Source organism: Eriocheir sinensis, chromosome 57 (genome assembly GCF_024679095.1).
Source record: "Eriocheir sinensis breed Jianghai 21 chromosome 57, ASM2467909v1, whole genome shotgun sequence".
In the NCBI taxonomy this organism is placed as follows: Eukaryota; Metazoa; Arthropoda; class Malacostraca; order Decapoda; family Varunidae; genus Eriocheir; species Eriocheir sinensis.
The window spans coordinates 4,463,270-4,481,298 of record NC_066565.1 but is presented as its reverse complement, the minus strand read 5'-3'; the positions used below and the strand labels follow the sequence as shown (position 1 = coordinate 4,481,298).

General features: G+C 44.6%; 1 protein-coding gene across 5 annotated transcripts in view; it reads left to right on the top strand.

The window, feature by feature from the left end:
* LOC126984642 (delta-1-pyrroline-5-carboxylate dehydrogenase, mitochondrial-like) overlaps window positions 1-18,029 on the top strand; it is a 145,125-nt gene that overhangs the window by 30,649 nt on the left and 96,447 nt on the right. For 2 of the 5 annotated variants that reach the window (XM_050838503.1, XM_050838502.1), the window contains exons 7-11: window positions 1-81; window positions 6,002-6,224; window positions 8,968-9,146; window positions 10,899-11,087; window positions 15,163-15,281. The exon at window positions 1-81 is cut by the window's left edge and continues 107 nt beyond it. In XM_050838503.1, coding sequence (XP_050694460.1) covers window positions 1-81; window positions 6,002-6,224; window positions 8,968-9,146; window positions 10,899-11,087; window positions 15,163-15,281 — 791 coding nt within the window. The remainder of the gene's footprint in view (window positions 82-6,001; window positions 6,225-8,967; window positions 9,147-10,898; window positions 11,088-15,162; window positions 15,282-18,029) is intronic. The other 3 variants (XM_050838504.1, XM_050838505.1, XM_050838506.1) reach the window with 3 other exon arrangements.

Genomic DNA, 18,029 nt, shown 5'->3' with positions numbered 1-18,029 from the left:
CCCCGCCGACGGGCCGGTCTTTGGGGACAACATCACAGCATCGCCACACCTCGCAGCTATCAACTTCACCGGCTCTGTCCCGTGAGTGTGAGGGAGGGAGGGAGGGAGGGAGTTGGTCTGTGGAAGGGAGGGAAGCAAAGGGAGAGGAGGGAGAGAGAAAGGCTTATTGGAGAGAAGAGAGAGAGGGAGGGGATGCATGGGAGAGAAGGGAGAGAGGGAGGGAATGCATGGGAGAGAAGGGAGAGAGGGAGGGAGAGAAAGTTGGTTTATGAGAGAGAGAAAGAGAGAGAGACAGAGAGACAGACAGACAGACAGACAGACAGACAGACAGACAGACAGACAGACAGACAGACAGACAGAGAGAGAGAGAGAGAGAGAGAGAGAGAGAGAGAGAGAGAGAGAGAGAGAGAGAGAGAGAGAGAGAGAGAGAGAGAGAGAGAGAGAGAGAGAGAGAGATTTACATAGAAAATCAGACCACACAGACCCCATGGTCCAGACTTGGTGGTCTGTCCTTAAACCTAAGTGATTTTACATTAATCAGAAGACTCCAAAACGTTGCATTTCTACTCTAGTTGATATTAAGTTGAAGGAAGTGACGGTCGAGCTTATTTTTGAAGGAGTCAATCGTGTTACACTGGACCACAGATGGTGGAAGCTTATTCCATTCTCGCACTACAACGTTGGTGAAGAAAAATTTGGTGCAATCTGAATTTACTTGTCTACATCTGAGTTTTACGCCATTGTTCCTCGTGCGCAGACTGTCCTCGATCATAAACAATGTTGATCTGTCTACATTCGTGAAACCATTAAGTATTTTAAAACATTCGATCAATTTTCCTCGGAGGCGACGTTTCTCAAGAGAGAACATGTTAAGGATAGAAAGCCTTTCTTCGTAGGATTTGTTGCGCAAGGAAGGGATCATTTTCGTTGCCCGACGCTGAACACCTTCTAATTTAGCAATATCCTTTGCATGGTGGGGGGACCAAAACTGTACCGCATATTCCAAGTGGGGTCTGACTAAACTGTTGTAGAGCGGGAGTATTACATCTTTATTCTTGAATACAAAGTTTCTTTTAATGAAGCCCAACATTCTGTTCGCTTTATTTGCTGCATCGATGCATTGCTGTGAGAATTTGAGGTTTGACGCGATTTTGACCCCCAAGTCTTTGACGATTGAACGCTTTTGAGTTTAACGCCGCGCATTTCGTATTCGAACTTCTTATTCCTCGTTCCAACTTGAAGGACCTGGCACTTGTCTATGTTAAAGGGCATCTCCATCTATCCGACCAAGCTGAAATTTTGTGCAAATCCTCTTGAGGCTTTGCCTGTCTTAAATCAGTGAGAACCGAGTTACCAATCTTTGTGTCGTCTGCAAATTTACTAATGCGGTTATTGAGTCCAACATCCACGTCGTTGATGTAAATAATGAAAACTGGGCCAAGGACCGAGCCCTGAGGGACGCCACTAGTGACAGGCGCCACTCTGAGTTAAATCCATCAATCACTACTCTTTGTTGTCTGTTGCTCAACCAATTCGCGATCCATTGGTTTACTTGACCGTCAATACCTATTTGCTTTAATTTGTAAAGTAATTTATGATGCGGGACTTTATCAAACGCTTTCTGGAAATCAAGATAGACTACGTCCAGTGATTTGGTTACGTCATAAACAGTGAAGAGGTCGTTATAAAAGGTTAATAGGTTTGATAGGCAGGATCTTTTGTTTCGAAGCCATGTTGTGAGTCCCCAATCAATGAGTGGCTTTCAAGGTAACTCACAATTTTGTCTCTAATTATGCCTCAAGTAGCTTACCTACAACCGAATTGAGACTAATGGGCCTGTAAATACCTGGTACATTTGTGTCTCATTTCTTGAAAATCGGTGTCACGGTAGCCTAGATCCAATCTGAACGGACGATGCCTTGTCGCAAGGACATATTGAATACGGTTGTGAGGGAGGAGAGTATTTCGCTCTTCGTTTCTTTCAGCAGAGTTGGATATACTTTGTCAGGTCCAGGACTTTTATTTGTTTTAAGTGAATGGAGAGCTTTAAGGACTTCATCGGTTGTTATTTCAAAATTAGGCAATGCATGCTCGAGATTTACAATAGTACTGGTGTTGGTGGTAGCGAGAGGAAGACTGTTAGTATTAAACACCGAGGAAAAGTAATTGTTTAAGAGGTTTGCAATGTGTTGGCTGTCGGTCACTAGTGCACCGTCGCTGTTTGTTAAAGGTCCAATACCACTTTTGATCGCCTTTCTGTTGTTTATGTAACTGAAGAAAGATTTCGGGTTATTTTACAGTTGGCTGCAATATTTTCTTCATATCTACGCTTTGCCTGACCTACTAGTCTTTTTACTCGTCGCCTGGCATCATTATAGAGTCTAATGTTCTCGGGCGTGCTTTGTTCTTTCTTTAACCTGTAAAACAATTTTCTCTCATTGACTGATTGTTTAATTTCGCTATTAAACCACGGTGGGCTTTATTAGTGTTAATTCGCTTCTCGCACAAGGGGACGAATGTGTTCTGCTTAGTGAGTAAAAGATTTTTAAATCATAGCAAGGCTTCCTCTACGTTGCCGTCATCTGATAGTTGTATTTCTGTTAGTTTTGTCGGATTTCTACGAAGTTAGCTCTTTTGAAATTGGGCACCTTTACTTTATTTTCATCACTGATGATTGAGCTTTAATGTCGACGGCACTAATTTATGATCGCAAGAAGCGAGGTGTTCTCCTACCGTGACACTACTGACAAGTTTTTCTTGGGTAGTTTTAACATGGTTGAGTATATTATTTTTTCGAGTTGGCTCAGAATCCATTTGGCTTAGATAATTTTCTTCTAGAAATTGATCATTCTATGTGACTCGCCTTCTGTACCTGACAGTATCGCCCAGTCGATATGGGGAGGTTAAAGTCTCCTAATATCAGTGAGTCGTTGTTATTAAGTGACTGCCTTAAGACGCTGTACATTTCAAGGTCGTCATCGAGTGATTGCCGGAGGTCTGTAGGTGACAGATATATTTAAATTGACTTTTGCAATGTTTACTCGACGCACAAATGTTCAACGTTACTGTTTCCGGTGTTTTGTCGGTGGGTTGCAAATAGCTTTTGACATAAAGGGCGGCGCCACCGCCTCTACGGTTTACGATCTTTGTTGAAGAGTCTGTAGCCATCTATGTTGTATTCGGAACTTAAATCAATATTTGTGGTGTCGATAAATGTTTCAAGTTATAGCAATTATGTCAAAATTTTCTGTTAAAGCAAGACATCTCAGTTCATCAAATTTGTTTCTTAGGCTACAGCATTGAAACTAAGGATTTTAAGTTATCTAGAGGCTTGGTAATACAGGTGGTGGTACTTGCGGGATCACGGTTACGGGTTTGTTATATGCAGCGTCTATTTACACGGGTGGGGTGGAGGACGTGGCGTGACTCGCTTTTTGCTCGGATGGCACGCACTGCCGTTGAGGAGCCTTCCGAGTCTGGCTGCCCCGATGGGAGAAAGGTGCAATCCGTCCCTGTGGAAAAGTTCATTTTGTCCATAGAAATTGTCCCATGCGTTTAGGAACTCCACGTCAAGCTCCCTACAAAGAGTCTGTAAGCGGTTGTTTAGGCTGAAGGCCTTACTGAAAAGTCGCTCTCCGCCCAAGTCCGTGGTAGAACTCCTGAAATCAAAATGTTAGGGATTTAGTCTTATACTGCTGGATGAGCCACGGTACTTCTCCAGGAGTTCCTCAGACCGGGTCGTGGTGACGTCGTTCGTGCCTGTGTGGATAACAAACAGTGAATCATTAGTAGCCTGGGGGAGATCTCCTCAAGAGCGAGAGAGAGAGAGAGAGAGAGAGAGAGAGAGATATCACATCTTTTATTTATATATATATATATATATATATATATATATATATATATATATATATATATATATATATATATATATATATATATATATATATATGTATGTTGGTTTGTGGGAGGGAAGGGGAGGGAGAAAGGAAGTTTTAGGGAGAGGAGGGATGGAGCGAGAGTTGGTTCATGGGAGGGAGGGAAGGAAAGGGAGAGGAGAGAAGGGAGAGAAGAGATATGGGTTTCTGGGAGGTAAGGGGAGGGGAGGGAGGGAGTTCATGGGAGAGGGAGGATTTGAACGACACCACTAACTTGCTTGATTTTGTGTGTGTGAAGAGAGAATGTGAAGTGAGTATGTGAGGGAAAGACTCGGGTGTGAGGGAAGGACCACCAGTGACATGTATCAATAGATTGGACGAGTGAGTTTGGAGAGAGAGACAGCTGGTGGGCAAGACTGAAGATGACTGTGGGTCGTATTTCGCCGCCAAAGAACACATATTTGACAAGGCTTTCGTAGAAGTCATGGGCATTTCCAGGCGTACTTTTATGACCCTGGTGGTAGTGTGACCCTTCTCCTGTACCGTGAACCTCAAGAAACACTCATTAGAACCCGACTGACCCCCTCTTTGACCTTCTGAAATAGCTGGTGAGGCGAGGGTGTCTTATAATGCCGACCTGTGTGTTTTGTGAAGAAATGGGAAGGGTAGACCACCAGTGAAATAGATCAGTAGAATGGGTGAGTATTGGAGAGAGAGACAGCTGGTGGGCAAGACTGAGGATGACTGTGGGTGCAAGAATGAAGATGACTGTTTTTGTGGAAAGAGTAAACAAGGTGAGGACTAAGGAACAGGGTGTCAGAGGGAGACCACCAATGAAATAGATCGGTAGAATGAATGAGTATTGGAGAGAGAGACAGCTGGTGGGCAAGACTGAGGATGACTGTGTGCAAGAATGATCATCACTCACACAAACCATTTCATAATATATATCAAATCATTTGTGATCAGTTTATGTATCATCTATTTTGGGGGTTTATATCATGGCACAAATTTGGCCCGTCGCTGCTACACGGTAAAGCCACAAATTTGGCCCATCGCTGCTACACGGTAAAGCCACAAATCTGGCCTGTCGCTGCTACACGGTAAAGCCACAAATTTGGCCCGTCGCTGCTACACGGTAAAGCCACAAATTTGGCCCATCGCTGCTACACGGTAAAGCCACAAATTTAGCCTGTCGCTGCTACATGGTAAAGCCACAAATTTGGCCCATCGCTGCTACACAGTAAAGCCACAAATTTGGCCCGTCGCTGCTACCGGGTTAAACAATCTTGTGTTAAATAGGCAGATAACCTTCCTGCATTTTTTTCCATCAAGCTCCAAACTTAGGGGCTATTACACTGGGCAAATTTTCCGTGGATCTTCAGTCAAACCACAATTTCCGCTGGCGTGGTTCTCATTTGTTTCTTGTTATTGCTGCTGCTGCTGCTGATGATGATGATGGTGAGTAATACCGTCGTCCTTCGGTGAAATCTACTGTAGCTTTGGAAGATCGTGGACGCGTCAGAAAACCACGGAAATAGGAGAACCACGCCAGCGGAAATTGTGGTTTGACGGAAGATCCACGGAAAATTTGCCCAGTGTAATAGCCCCTTAAGTTTGGAGACTGATGGGAAAAAATGCAGGAAGGATGTCTGTCTATCCAACACCGAATTGTTTAACCCGGTAGCAGTGATGGGTTAAATTTGTGGCTTTACCGTGTAGCAGTGACGGGCCAAATTTGTGGCTTTACCGTGTAGCAGTGACAGGCCAAATTTGTGGCTTTACGTGTAGCAGTGACGGGCCAAATTTGTGGCTTTACCGTGTAGCAGTGACGGGCCAAATTTGTGGCTTTACCGTGTAGCAGTGACGGGCCAAATTTGTGGCTTTACCGTGTAGCAGCGACGGGCCAAATTTGTGCCGTGATATAAACCCCCATAATAGATGATACATAAACTGATCACAAATGCTTTGATATATATTATGAAATGGTTTGCGTGAGTGATGATTTTTTCTCATTTTTCTTGCTTAGAGGGACCATTAAGAAACATGATCCCCGCTGCTACCGGGTTAAATGTGGTGTTAGTACATTTTCATGCCTCCTCATTCTCCTCCCCTCTCCACCCCAGAACATTCCAGCGGCTGTGGGGTCAGGTCGGCCAGAACCTCCCCAAGTACCGCAGTTTCCCTAAGCTTGTCGGGGAGTGCGGAGGCAAGAACTACCATCTGGTCCACCCCTCCGCCGACCCTGAATCTGTCGCCAACGGAACAGTGCGCTCCGCCTTCGAGTATTGCGGCCAGAAGTGTTCCGCCTGCTCCCGCGCGTACTTCCCTGAGTCCCTGTGGCCTGAGGTATGTGTGTGTGTGTGTGTGTGTGTATTTACCTAGTTGTAATTTACAGGGCCTGGGCTTACGCTCGTGTGGCCCCGTCTCTGTATCTATAATTATCCAACTTATCCATGAATCTTAACACACTCTTCGCCGATACTATTTCTTCACTTAATCTGTTCCAAACCTCTATATTTGTGTGTGTGTGTGTGTGTGTTTACCTAGTTGTGATATACAGGAAATAGTCTACACTCATGGGGCCGCGTCTCTGTTGAACCAAACTTTAAACTCATTTATTTTTCTGTATTAGACAACCTCTGTATCAAGGCTGCTCAATGGGTCTTTACAAAACTGTGGCTGGTATTACAAGACACTGCCATATCACATCAGCTATTTCTAAAGGTCAAAGAGGGGGTCAGTCGGGTTCCAATGAGTGTTTCTTTAGGTTCATGGTACAGAGGAAGGGTCAGACTACCACCAGGGTCATAAAACTACCCCTGGAAATGCTCACAACTCCTACGAAAGCCTTGTCAAATATGTTTCCTAGGTTCACGGTACAGAAGAAGGGTCAGACTACCACCAGGGTCATAAAACTACCCCTGGAAATGCCCACAACTCCTACGAAAGCCTTGTCAAATATGCGTTCTTGGGCGGCGAAATATCTCACAATACAACCCTGGATTTCTTGGATGTTTTTTAAGCTGTTTGTCTTTCCAACTTGTTTTCGTGTTCTGTAGTTGCTCCCTCGTCCCATACTAACACACCCCACCTCTGCTGTCCCCTCCCTTCATTGCCCTCAACACTGCGATCATGTCTTCTCTCTTTTCTCTTCTAAGGATGCCAGACTTAAGTATTTCACCTTTCCCTCTACAATAAATCTGTCCTCCTTGGTTGCTACTCTCTGAATTCTCCTTATCTTGTTTACATGTTTCTTGTAATGGGGGAACTATGCTCTTTGGGACGCATTTAACCCCTTGTCAATTTCTTCATCTGCTCTCTGAATTCTCTATCTTGTTTGTTTCTTTTAATGTGGGAACTATGCTCTTAGGGACATATTAAACCCCCTATCAATTTCTTCATCTGCTCTCTGAATTCTCCTTATCTTGTTTGTTTCTTTTAATGTGGGAACTATGCTCTTAGGGATGCATTAAACCCCTTGTCATTTTCTTCATCTGCTCTCTGAATTCTCCTTATCTTGTTTGTTTCTTGTAATGTGGGAACTATGCTCTTAGGGATGCATTAAACCCCTTGTCATTTTCTTCATCTGCTCTCTGAATTCTCCTTATCTTGTTTGTTTCTTGTAATGTGGGAACTATGCTCTTAGGGACGGGAACTATGCTCTTAGGGATGCATTAAACCCCTTGTCAATTTCTTCATCTGCTCTCTGAATTCTCCTTATCTTGTTTGTTTCTATTAATGTGGGAACTATGCTCTTAGGGATGCATTAAACCCCTTGTCAATTTCTTCATCTGCTCTCTGAATTCTCTTTATCTTGTTTGTTTCTATTAATGTGGGAACTATGCTCGTAGGGACGCATTAAAACCCTTGCCATTTTCTTCATCTCCTATCCTTCTCTCTCCTCCCTGGTATCCATCCTTCTCATATCCTCACCCATGCATCAAAAGACAACTCATGTCTCTCCACAGGTTAGAAGTCTCCCACAATCTTGCTTATGTGTTTCCAGGCAGCAGATTATCCAGGAGCAACACTCCCAAGTCTTTCTCCCTTGTTTGTGTGATATATTGTACTTTACCCATTTTGAATAACTTGCATCTTTTCGCATTAACTTTATTTCCTTTTCCTGACTCCATTTGTAAGTCTTCAAATGACCCAGCAGCTCCATCTCCATTCTTTCCCGGGCGGAGTGGAAAAATTTGGGTGGCTTTTCCGATGCCCTGCGCCCATGTCCACCCAGCAGTGAATGGGTACCAGGTATTAATCGGGGGTTGTGTCCCGTCTCCTGGGGTCTGTTCCCTTCTCCTATAATTCCTTCCCCTTCTGTCTCTCTCCGGCGTACGACCACAGATGTTGCGCCGACTAAACCAAACTTTCCAACTTTCCGTCTCCATTCTCCTCAGCTTTTACTTTCTTCTTCTTGGCGTCATCTGCAAGCATGTTCACATTACTGTTTGTTCCTTCCACTACATCACTGACAAACCAGAAACATTGTGGGTGCCATCACTGAGCCTGGCAGAACTCCACTTGTTAAATTATTTCCCTCTATGCTGATATTTGGCTTTTAACCCGGTAGCAGCGACGGGCCAAATTTGTGGCTTTACCGTGTAGCAGCGACAGGGCAAATTTGTGGCTTTACTATGTAGCAGTGACGGGCCAAATTTGTGGCTTTACCGTGTAGCAGCGACGGGCCAAATTTGTACCATGATATAAACCCCCCCAAAATAGGTGATACATAATCTGATCACAAATGCTTTGATATATATTATGAAATGGTTTGTGTGAGGGGTGATTTTTTCTCATTTTTCTCGCTTGGAGGGACCATTAAGAAACATGATCCCAGCTGCTACTGGGTTAAAACCACTGCCATCATTTGTGGGTGTGTGGAAGCCTCTCACCCACTCTTGAGGCTCCCCTTAAGTCCTCTTGTGTGCTCCAACCTCTGCATCAATGACTTGTGTTGTGCCTTTCTTAGTTCATCCCTTCTCCCCTGATCCCTTCCCCTCATCGCTTCCCTCCCCTCATGTCTTCCCTCCCCTCATCCCTCCCCCTCATGGCTTCCCTCCCCTCATCCCTCCCCCTTCCTCCCCAGATCAAGGAGCGCATGCTGACCACGCTGCAGGGGTTGAAGACAGGTGACCCCCGGCAGTACGACAGCTTCATGGGCGCAGTGATTGATGCCACGGCCTTCAAGAGGATCAGCAGCTACGTGGAGCATGCCAGGACCTCCCCAAACCTCACCATCCTGGCCGGGGGGAAGTGTGACGACAGGTGGGCGGGGTGGCTTGCTTGCTTGACTTGAGAGAGATTTACATAGATATTCAGACCACACAGATCCTATGGTCCAGACTAATTTCTAGGGTTGCACTGATTAATTGGTAAGTAATCGGCCACTTTGCTGATTGATCGGTAATTGGCCTTTTGACCGATTAATTGGGGCAGATTAGTACATTTTTTTCTCCCTTATAATACTGTAGCGCGGCGACGGCCTGATGAACGAGCCTCCCATAACCCACTTAGCCAGTGGGTACCTCTTTGGCCGACTCGGTAAGGAGTGGCTCTCCCGTCACGCTGGTCGCGGGTTCAATCCCAGGCAGCCGGGGAATACCCTCACTTTGTCTTGATTAATTTCTTGTGTTATTTCGATACACGCAGAGGACGTGTTGGGAAATAGGAAGGATGGAAAATAAGCTCGTCGGGGCATTATGATACAATGTACATAACCCAATATTAATGATGTTAATGTAAGGATGGTGATGTTAAAAAAAACTCTGATACCTTTCCACAGCATTTATTTCAAACAAGTTCCTTTGTTATGTCACTACTCAGTACTCACTAGATCGTACCCACAAGACTTATGCGAAGCCACTGTGATTTAGCCTTTCTGTCTTCCACTTCTCGCTGGAACACCTTCCACCACTGTAAGAGTGTTTCCGTTTACCCGTCCTGCAAGTGTTAAGTTCATATCGCATTGTTATGTCACTACTTGAGCACTAGATCGTCCCCACAAAACTTATATGAATTTTAGAAATAATAAGTGGAATGTCACCAGCTTACATAACATAGGCAACATGCTCACTGAGACACACGGACTGACTGACAGGCAAATGATAGCCTGTGGCGTGGGTCTCACGGACTCTCACCGAGTCCCGCCGTACTGGTACTGGACACGTTCAGATACAGACTTCGTACAGTACGCTTATACCATTTTCAGTTTTACCTAATTGAGGGACATTATTCAACTCTTTCACCACTGTAGCTACATAAAGTTTTTACTTCATATTAATATGCAGTAATCATACGGACTGTATACTTTGTACTAATAAAAGAAAATCAAAACATGCGTGTTTTTAGTTTAGAAGTAAGCAAACACAGTGTAACAGTAAATTAGTAGAAGACTTGAGAGATTGACAAACTCTCTGTACACAACCATTTCTCGTAGCATCTAGGATCACCACAAGAACGAGAAAACTGGCAAATTCTAACATTTTTAAACCAGGATGTTTACAAAAACAAGGTTAAATTATAAGTAACAAATTACTAGAAGTATTTGCTCTCCATACAGGAGATGACAGTTGGGCGGTAAACAAAGTTGTAAGCATGAGGGTTACGGTATGTCTTTAACTTTGTGGTACCAGTGTCCAGTAATTAAGGAAGATTAATCACATTTACAATTTCTAAATAATTGGCTGATTAATTGGTATCAGCCGATTATTGGTTACTGATTAATCGGTAATTGGTAATTGGCAAAATTGCTTATCGGTGTAACCCTATTAATTTCTACTTTATTAAATATTATCTTGGAGGAAGTGTCGGTCAAGCTTAGTTTTAAAGGAGCCAATTGTGTTGTACTGGACCACTGAAGAGAGAGAGAGAGAGAGAGAGAGAGAGAGAGAGAGAATTACATATCATAACACATAACAAAAAAATAGATATGACAAGCTACACACATCCCAATACCACTGAGCCACCCCCACAGCAGCTGACTGACCTCTTTGACCCTAACCTCTGACCCCATTGCAGCGTGGGTTACTTCGTGGAGCCGACAGTGGTGCAGACGACGGACCCACACGACCGCATCATGACCGAGGAGATCTTTGGCCCGGTGCTGTCATTGTTTGTGTACCCCGACGCCGATGTGGACAAGATGATCGACATTGCCAACCACTCCACGCCCTACGCCCTCACCGGAGCCATCTTTGCCCAGGACAGGTTAGTATAGGGTGTGTGTGTGTATTTACCTAGTTGTATTTACCTAATTGTGAAATACAGGAAAAGAGTTGTACAGTGGAGACTCAATACTTGAACTTAATTCGTTCCAAATGGCTGTTCGAGTATCAAAAAGTTCGACTACCGATACCTATAAATCAGGTAATTCATTCTAACCTTAGCAAAACCTTAAGTTTGCAAAAATTTCAACGTAAATTTTTTTATAATTTTGATTTGTACGTACCGTAAGTGAAGGCTGGTGATGGATAACGTAGAAGAGGAGGGAGGTTATTCGTTTGGTAACTCATCTCCTGGTGTGATTCCTGTGAACTCACTAGTGGAGGGCTGTGGCTCACTAACACTTGCACTCTCACTAGATTCCTTTTTCAACAAGAATCTGTCTAACGTGATCTGCCTTTGCCTTCTTTTCAAAATGTCTCTGAAATGCTGCATCAAATTTTCATCAAACTGGTTTGTGTTTCTGTGTACGGCAGCAATATCAGGGTGGCACCTCTCCAAAAAGTTTCCCAACTCTGTCCACTGCCACAAATATTTCTTGACCTCTGCAGTGGAGACTTTCCTTGCTGTTCCCCTCCTCCTCCCCTGAAGACAGCTCCTCAGTTACCTCCTGCAGCTGTTCCTGGTGAAGTTGACGCAGCTCGCCAGTGGTGAGGTCTTCAGAGTGTGCTTGCACCAGCTCCTCCACATCATCACTGTCCACCTCAATGCCTATGGCCCTCCCCAGAGACACAATGTCCTCCACCACAGCAGACTCCTGGACTGAAGGCTCGAATCCCTCAAAATCCTTGGCTGTCACACAGGTCAGCCACAGATTTTTCCTGGCAGACTGCAAGGACCTCACAGAAACTTGACCCCAGGCTTTATCTACAAGCCTTAGGCAATGGAGGTTATTGAAGTGATTCTTCCAAAACTCCCTCAGAGTGAGCTCTGTTTTAGAAGTCACCTCAAAGCACCTCTCAAAAAGTGCTTTTGTGTACAGCTTCTTAAAGCTGGCGATGACATTCTGGTCCATGGGTTGGATCAGTGGCGTGGTGTTGGGGGGGAGGAACATCACTTCGATGAATTTATACCCCTTACCCAATTCTTCTTCCACGCCTGGAGGGTGTGCAGGGGCATTGTCCATCAACAGGAGGGCCTTGAGTGGTAGATTCTTCTCTATTAGGTATGTCTTCACTGCAGGTGCAAACACCTCCACAAACCACTCCGTGAAGAACAGCCTGATTGTCCAGGCTTTCTTGTTTGCCCTCCACATCACACTGAGTTTGCTCTTTTGCACACCGTTCTTCTTGAATGGCCTGGGGTCTTCCGAATGGTACACCAGCAGCAGTTTAATTTTGCAGTCGCCGCTAGCATTGGCGCACAGAAGCAGGGTTAGCCTGTCTTTCATGGGCTTGTGTCCTGGCAAACACTTCTCTTCCTTTGTTATATAGGTCCTGTTTGGTAGTTTTTTCCAAAACAGGCCTGTCTCATCACAATTAAAGACCTGTTGTGGGCTTAAGCGCTCCTTATCCACAAATTTCTTAAATTCAGGCACAAACTTCTCGGTGGCAACTTTGTCAGCACTTGCGGCCTCACCGTGCCACACAACAGAATGAATTCCAGTTCTCTTCTTGAAATTCCCAAACCACCCCTTACTAGCTTTAAAATCTTCACTGGAGTCAGAAGTAGTATCACAAATAAGATCACCGTGGAGCCGCCTAGCCTTTGCACAAATTATGCCCTCTGACATAGAATCACCAGCCACCTGCCTTTTTTTTATCCACACCATCAACAATTTTTCCATTTCTTCCACTGCCGCAGGTCGCTTAAGTTGCTTTTTCACACCCATCGCCACATCAGCTCCCTTAATGGCCTCCTTGTTCTTCAGTATGGTGGCTACTGTAGATTTTGCCATACAATACTCAGCTGCAAGATCGGTGATTCTTGCTCCTTTCTTGTATTTATCAATAATCTCCTTTTTCCGTTCAACGGTCGTCACTACATTCTTCCTTTTAGGCTTATTTTCACCACTAATAAGCCTCTTTGGTGCCATCGCAAGTTTCTAAATGAAAAGCCACAGACAGAACGCAGGAGAATGTTGTTGTTCTCACGACTGCGGCGGGACAACTGGCGGCGGCGGGGAGGGAGGGGCCAGGAGCCTTTGTTTACAACCACGTGTGCGGACGTTCGAGTAGCAGATATTTTTTCGAGTACCAAATCGAACTTTTGCGTTTGAGTATCAAAAAGTTTGACTTCCAAGACGTTCACTTATTGAGTCTTCACTGTACTAGGCTCGTGTTGAGTCAATGGGACCTGACAGTTTGTCCCCGCGGTTATTAAAAGAGCTTAAACAACAAATACTTCAGCCACTCACTAACATATTCAACCGGTCAGTTCAACTGAACAAGGTCCCGGAAGACTGGAAGATGGCGAACGTAACACCGATTTTCAAAAAAGGAGACAAAAGCGTTGCATTAAACTACAGGCCCATAAGTTTGACATCAGTGGCAGGAAAAATACTCGAGAAGATTATTAGAGATAAACTTGTTAAGTTTCTAGAAGACAATAATATAATCTCCGACACCCAGCATGGCTTCAGAAACAAGCGCTCCTGATTAACGAATTTATTAGACTTCTTCCAAGGTATATATAAGAACTGGGATGCCCACATCCCCAGTGATGTCATATACCTGGACTTTCAGAAAGCCTTCGACAAGGTACCGCACGAGCGACTCCTTAAGAAACTGCACTCGGCGGGCATCGGATCCAATCTGATCGCGTGGAGACTGGCTCACCGACAGAAAACAACGAGTACTACTCAACGCACAGCCTTCCGATTGGCTTCCAGTCACTAGTGGAGTGCCTCAAGGGTCAGTGCTGGGACCCATTCTCTTCATCATACACATCAACGACCTCGAATCAGGACTGAAATCCACAATATCGAAATTTGCTGATGACACCAAGGTGGGGGGAAAGGCCCTCACAAAGACCGACTGCGAAATCATTCAGAAAGACCTCAATGACCTTATCGAATGGTCGGAAAAATGTCAAATGTCCTTTAATGTTGACAAATGCAAAGTCATGCACATTGGGTCCAGAAATAGTAACCACACATACATCATGAATGGGAGACCTCTGCAAGCAATGCAGGAGGAAAAGGATCTTGGAGTCACTATCAGCAGTGACCTGAAACACGCGAATCACTGCAAAAAAGCATACAACAAAGCCAACATTATGCTCGGGTTCATAGCGAGGATTTTCGAGTGTAAAACGCCAGACGTGATGCTATCCTTGTATAATTCCATGGTAAGACCGCACCTCGAGTATGCAGTACAGTTCTGGTCTCCTAATTACAGAAAGGACATTAATTTACTGGAAAGGATTCAATGACGCGCCACGAAGATGATACCAACCTTAAGGGCTCAACCGTACAAGGAACGACTCAAGCGACTCAATCTCTTTACATTGGAGAAAAGACGCCTACGAGGGGATATGATTCAAGTCTTCAAGTATCTGAAAAAATTCAATAACGTCGATTACTCCAAATTCTTTGAACTGCAAACCAACTCAAGAACTAGAAATAACGGTTTACCCATTCAGTCGTGTCGATGTAACACAGACATTGGAAGGAGTTTCTTTTCAAACCGAGTCATCCGCCACTGGAACAATCTTCCCTCAGAAGTAGTAAATGCGAATACCATCAACTCCTTCAAATATAGAATCGACCGTCATTTCGCTGCGTCAGGAGTAAACTGAATAACAAGGTGCTTTCATCTGCTCCTCAACATCGAGGTGCTTTCATCTGCTCCTCAAGCCCCAAGTGGCGGTCAAGCAGATTAAATCACCAAAGCAGGCGACCTCGTAATGAGCCAATAGGCTTTCTGTTGCCTGCATTTACATGTTTCCTTCCTCCCGTCCCCTCTCATCCCTTCCTCCCCTTACCCCTTCACCCCATCCCTTCACCCTTAACCCCTTCCCCCTCATCCCTTCCCACCTAATCCCATCCTCTCTACATCCCTTCCCCCCATCCCATCACCTCTTCATCCCCTCCTCAATGCCCCTTCCATTCCCCCTTCAGAGCATGGCTGGCCAAGGCGACGGATGCCCTCAAGGACTCCGCTGGCAACTTCTACATCAACGACAAGTCCACCGGCTCAGTAGTGGCCCAGCAGCCCTTCGGAGGAGCCAGGATGTCAGGTGAGTGTGGGGAAGGATGGGTGTGTTGGTGGTGGAGGAGAAAGGAAGGGAGGGATCAGAGAATAGAGAAGATTATAGAAATGGAGGAACGGAGGAAGGAGGGAAGGAAGGGAGGAAAGAAGGAAGAAAGGAAGGAAGGAAAGGAGGAAGGAAGGAAAGAAAGAAAGAAGGAAGGAAGGAAAGAAGGGAGGGAATGTGAGAATAGAGAAGATTATAGAAATGGAGGGACAGAGAAGGAGAGGGAGGGAAAGGAAGGAAGGAAAGAGGGAGGGAATTTAGGAGATAAAAAAGTAAAGGGAGGAAGGATATGAGAGAAAGAGAGAGAAGGAGAACCACAGAATAGAGAGGATGATGAAGGAAGGAAGGAAGGAAGAAAGGAAGGAGGGAAGGAAGGAAGAAAGAAAGGAAGGAAGGAAGGAAGGAAGGAAAGAGAGAGGGAATTTAGGAGATAAAAAAGTAAAGGGAGGAAGGATATGAGAGAAAAAGAGAGAGAAAGAGAACCAGAGAATAGAGAAAATAATGAAGGAAGGACAGCAAGTCAGGCTAATAAATACCTTAACCCAGTAGCAGCGGGGATCATGTTTCTTAATGGTCCCTCTAAGCGAGAAAAATGAGAAAAAATCATCACTCACACAAACCATTTCATAATATATATCAAAGCATTTGTGATCAGATTATGTATCATCTATTTTGGGGGGTTTATATCATGGCACAAATTTGGCCCGTCGCTGCTACACGGTAAAGCCACAAATTTGGCCCATCGCTGCTACACGGTAAAGCCACGAATTTGGCCCGTCGCTGCTACTGGGTTAAGGAAATAAATGCTTGTGGGAATTGCATTGATAATCACCCCATGAATGCCTTCCACTCATCCACCAGAGCATCAGACCACCAACCCATCTGAAACTGACCTCTTGAAACAACCACTTTCTGCCAGACGAGGGAAGGCACTCTCTCTGGGGCATGAGGTCTTGGTTAACCTGTAGACCGTGGCAGTGTTTGAAGAGTAGCCCCCTTAAATGAATGGTCTAAATATCATCACCCTCATAAAATAATTGCCTAAGTCATTTTACAGTGATTTCCAGGTTTTTGTCTACATCAATTTTTCAGCATGTGACGTCCAGTTTTGTAGAGTTGCCTCCATCATTCAGGGTTTGAGTGTTCTAGAATTCGCCTTTTCATTTCTGCCTAAATCTTAAGCCAAATAAGATGATGACGGTTCTTTTCTGATTTCCTGAGAAGTAGAAAATAAGGACTTAGGTGGTCTGCTTACGAAGGTGGCGATATAGTCACTGCCGACCTTAGGACCGGACCATAAATATAGTTACGCCGCATAATCGATGTTTTAACCCCTTGACTGTGGATTTCCTACAAGAAGACCTCACCAAGCTACAGGAATGGATCAAAAAGTGGGTGCTACAATTCAGTGAAGAAAAATGTAAAGTCCTGCACCTTGGGAGGGGATATCCAGCACACCAATACCACATGGGAAACACTCCACTATCCACCACAGAGACAGAGAAAGACCTGGGAGTGTATGTTACCAGGCTACCAGTGAAGGGATATCCAGCACACCAATACCACATGGGACCACTCCACTATCCACCACAAAGGCAGAGAAAGACCTGGGAGTGTATGTTACCAGGCTACCAGTGAAGGGATATCCAGCACACCAATACCACATGGGAAACACTCCACTATCCACCACAGAGGCAGAGAAAGACCTGGGAGTGTATGTTAGCAGGCTACCAGTGAAGGGATATCCAGCACACCAATACCACATGGGAAACACTCCACTATCCACCACAGAGGCAGAGAAAGACCTGGGAGTGTATGTTACCAGGCTTCCAGTGAAGGGATATCCAGCACACCAATACCACATGGGAAACACTCCACTATCCACCACAGAGGCAGAGAAAGACATGGGAGCATATGTTACCAGGCTACCAGTGAAGGGATATCCAGCACACCAATACCACATGGGAAACACTCCACTATCCACCACAGAGGCAGAGAAAGACATGGGAGTATATGTTGCCAGGCTACCAGTGAAGGCGAAATCCATGCCAATCGCAGCGGACGGGTTAACTATCATCTATATATTGATTCTACTGCAGTCTGGAAGTGTTGTTATATTTCTGCCATACGAAGCTGACTGAATTTTGGATCGTCTGCATAGAGTTCCACCACTGTCTAAGGCTTAATGACAGGAGGCTGGTGTACCCCATCCCCTGTAGGCTTGCTTCTAATGCCCTGTTTAGTTTTTATTTAGAATTTTTACTGTGCCTTTTCTTAACTTTCTATAATCCTGTGTTGTTTTTTATTCAGATGTTGTATTGGCAAGCAGCTGTAGGTATTTTTATCATACTCTTTGAATTTTCTATAATCCTGTGTTGTATTGGCAAGCAGCTGTAGGTATTTTTATCATACTCTTTCAACTTTCTATAATGCTGTGTTGTATTGGCAAGCAGCTGTGGTGAGGCAATTGAGGAAGCGTTAGAGAAAATGAAGGGAATCTAAAAGGATCTTAAAACTACTCCTTCCATTGCTGTGAGGGGAAAATGTGGGAAGAGATGAATTTAAGATAACTTTTCTTCCTCTTCTTTCTTTTTCTTCTTTTTTTCTGCATTTTCTTCTGTTTTTCCTCATCTTTTTCTTTTTCTTCTTCTGCTTCTTCTTCTTTTTCTTTGATTCTTCTTCTTCTTCTTCTTCTTCTTCTCCTCCCACCCTCTCCTCCTGGGCATTCCT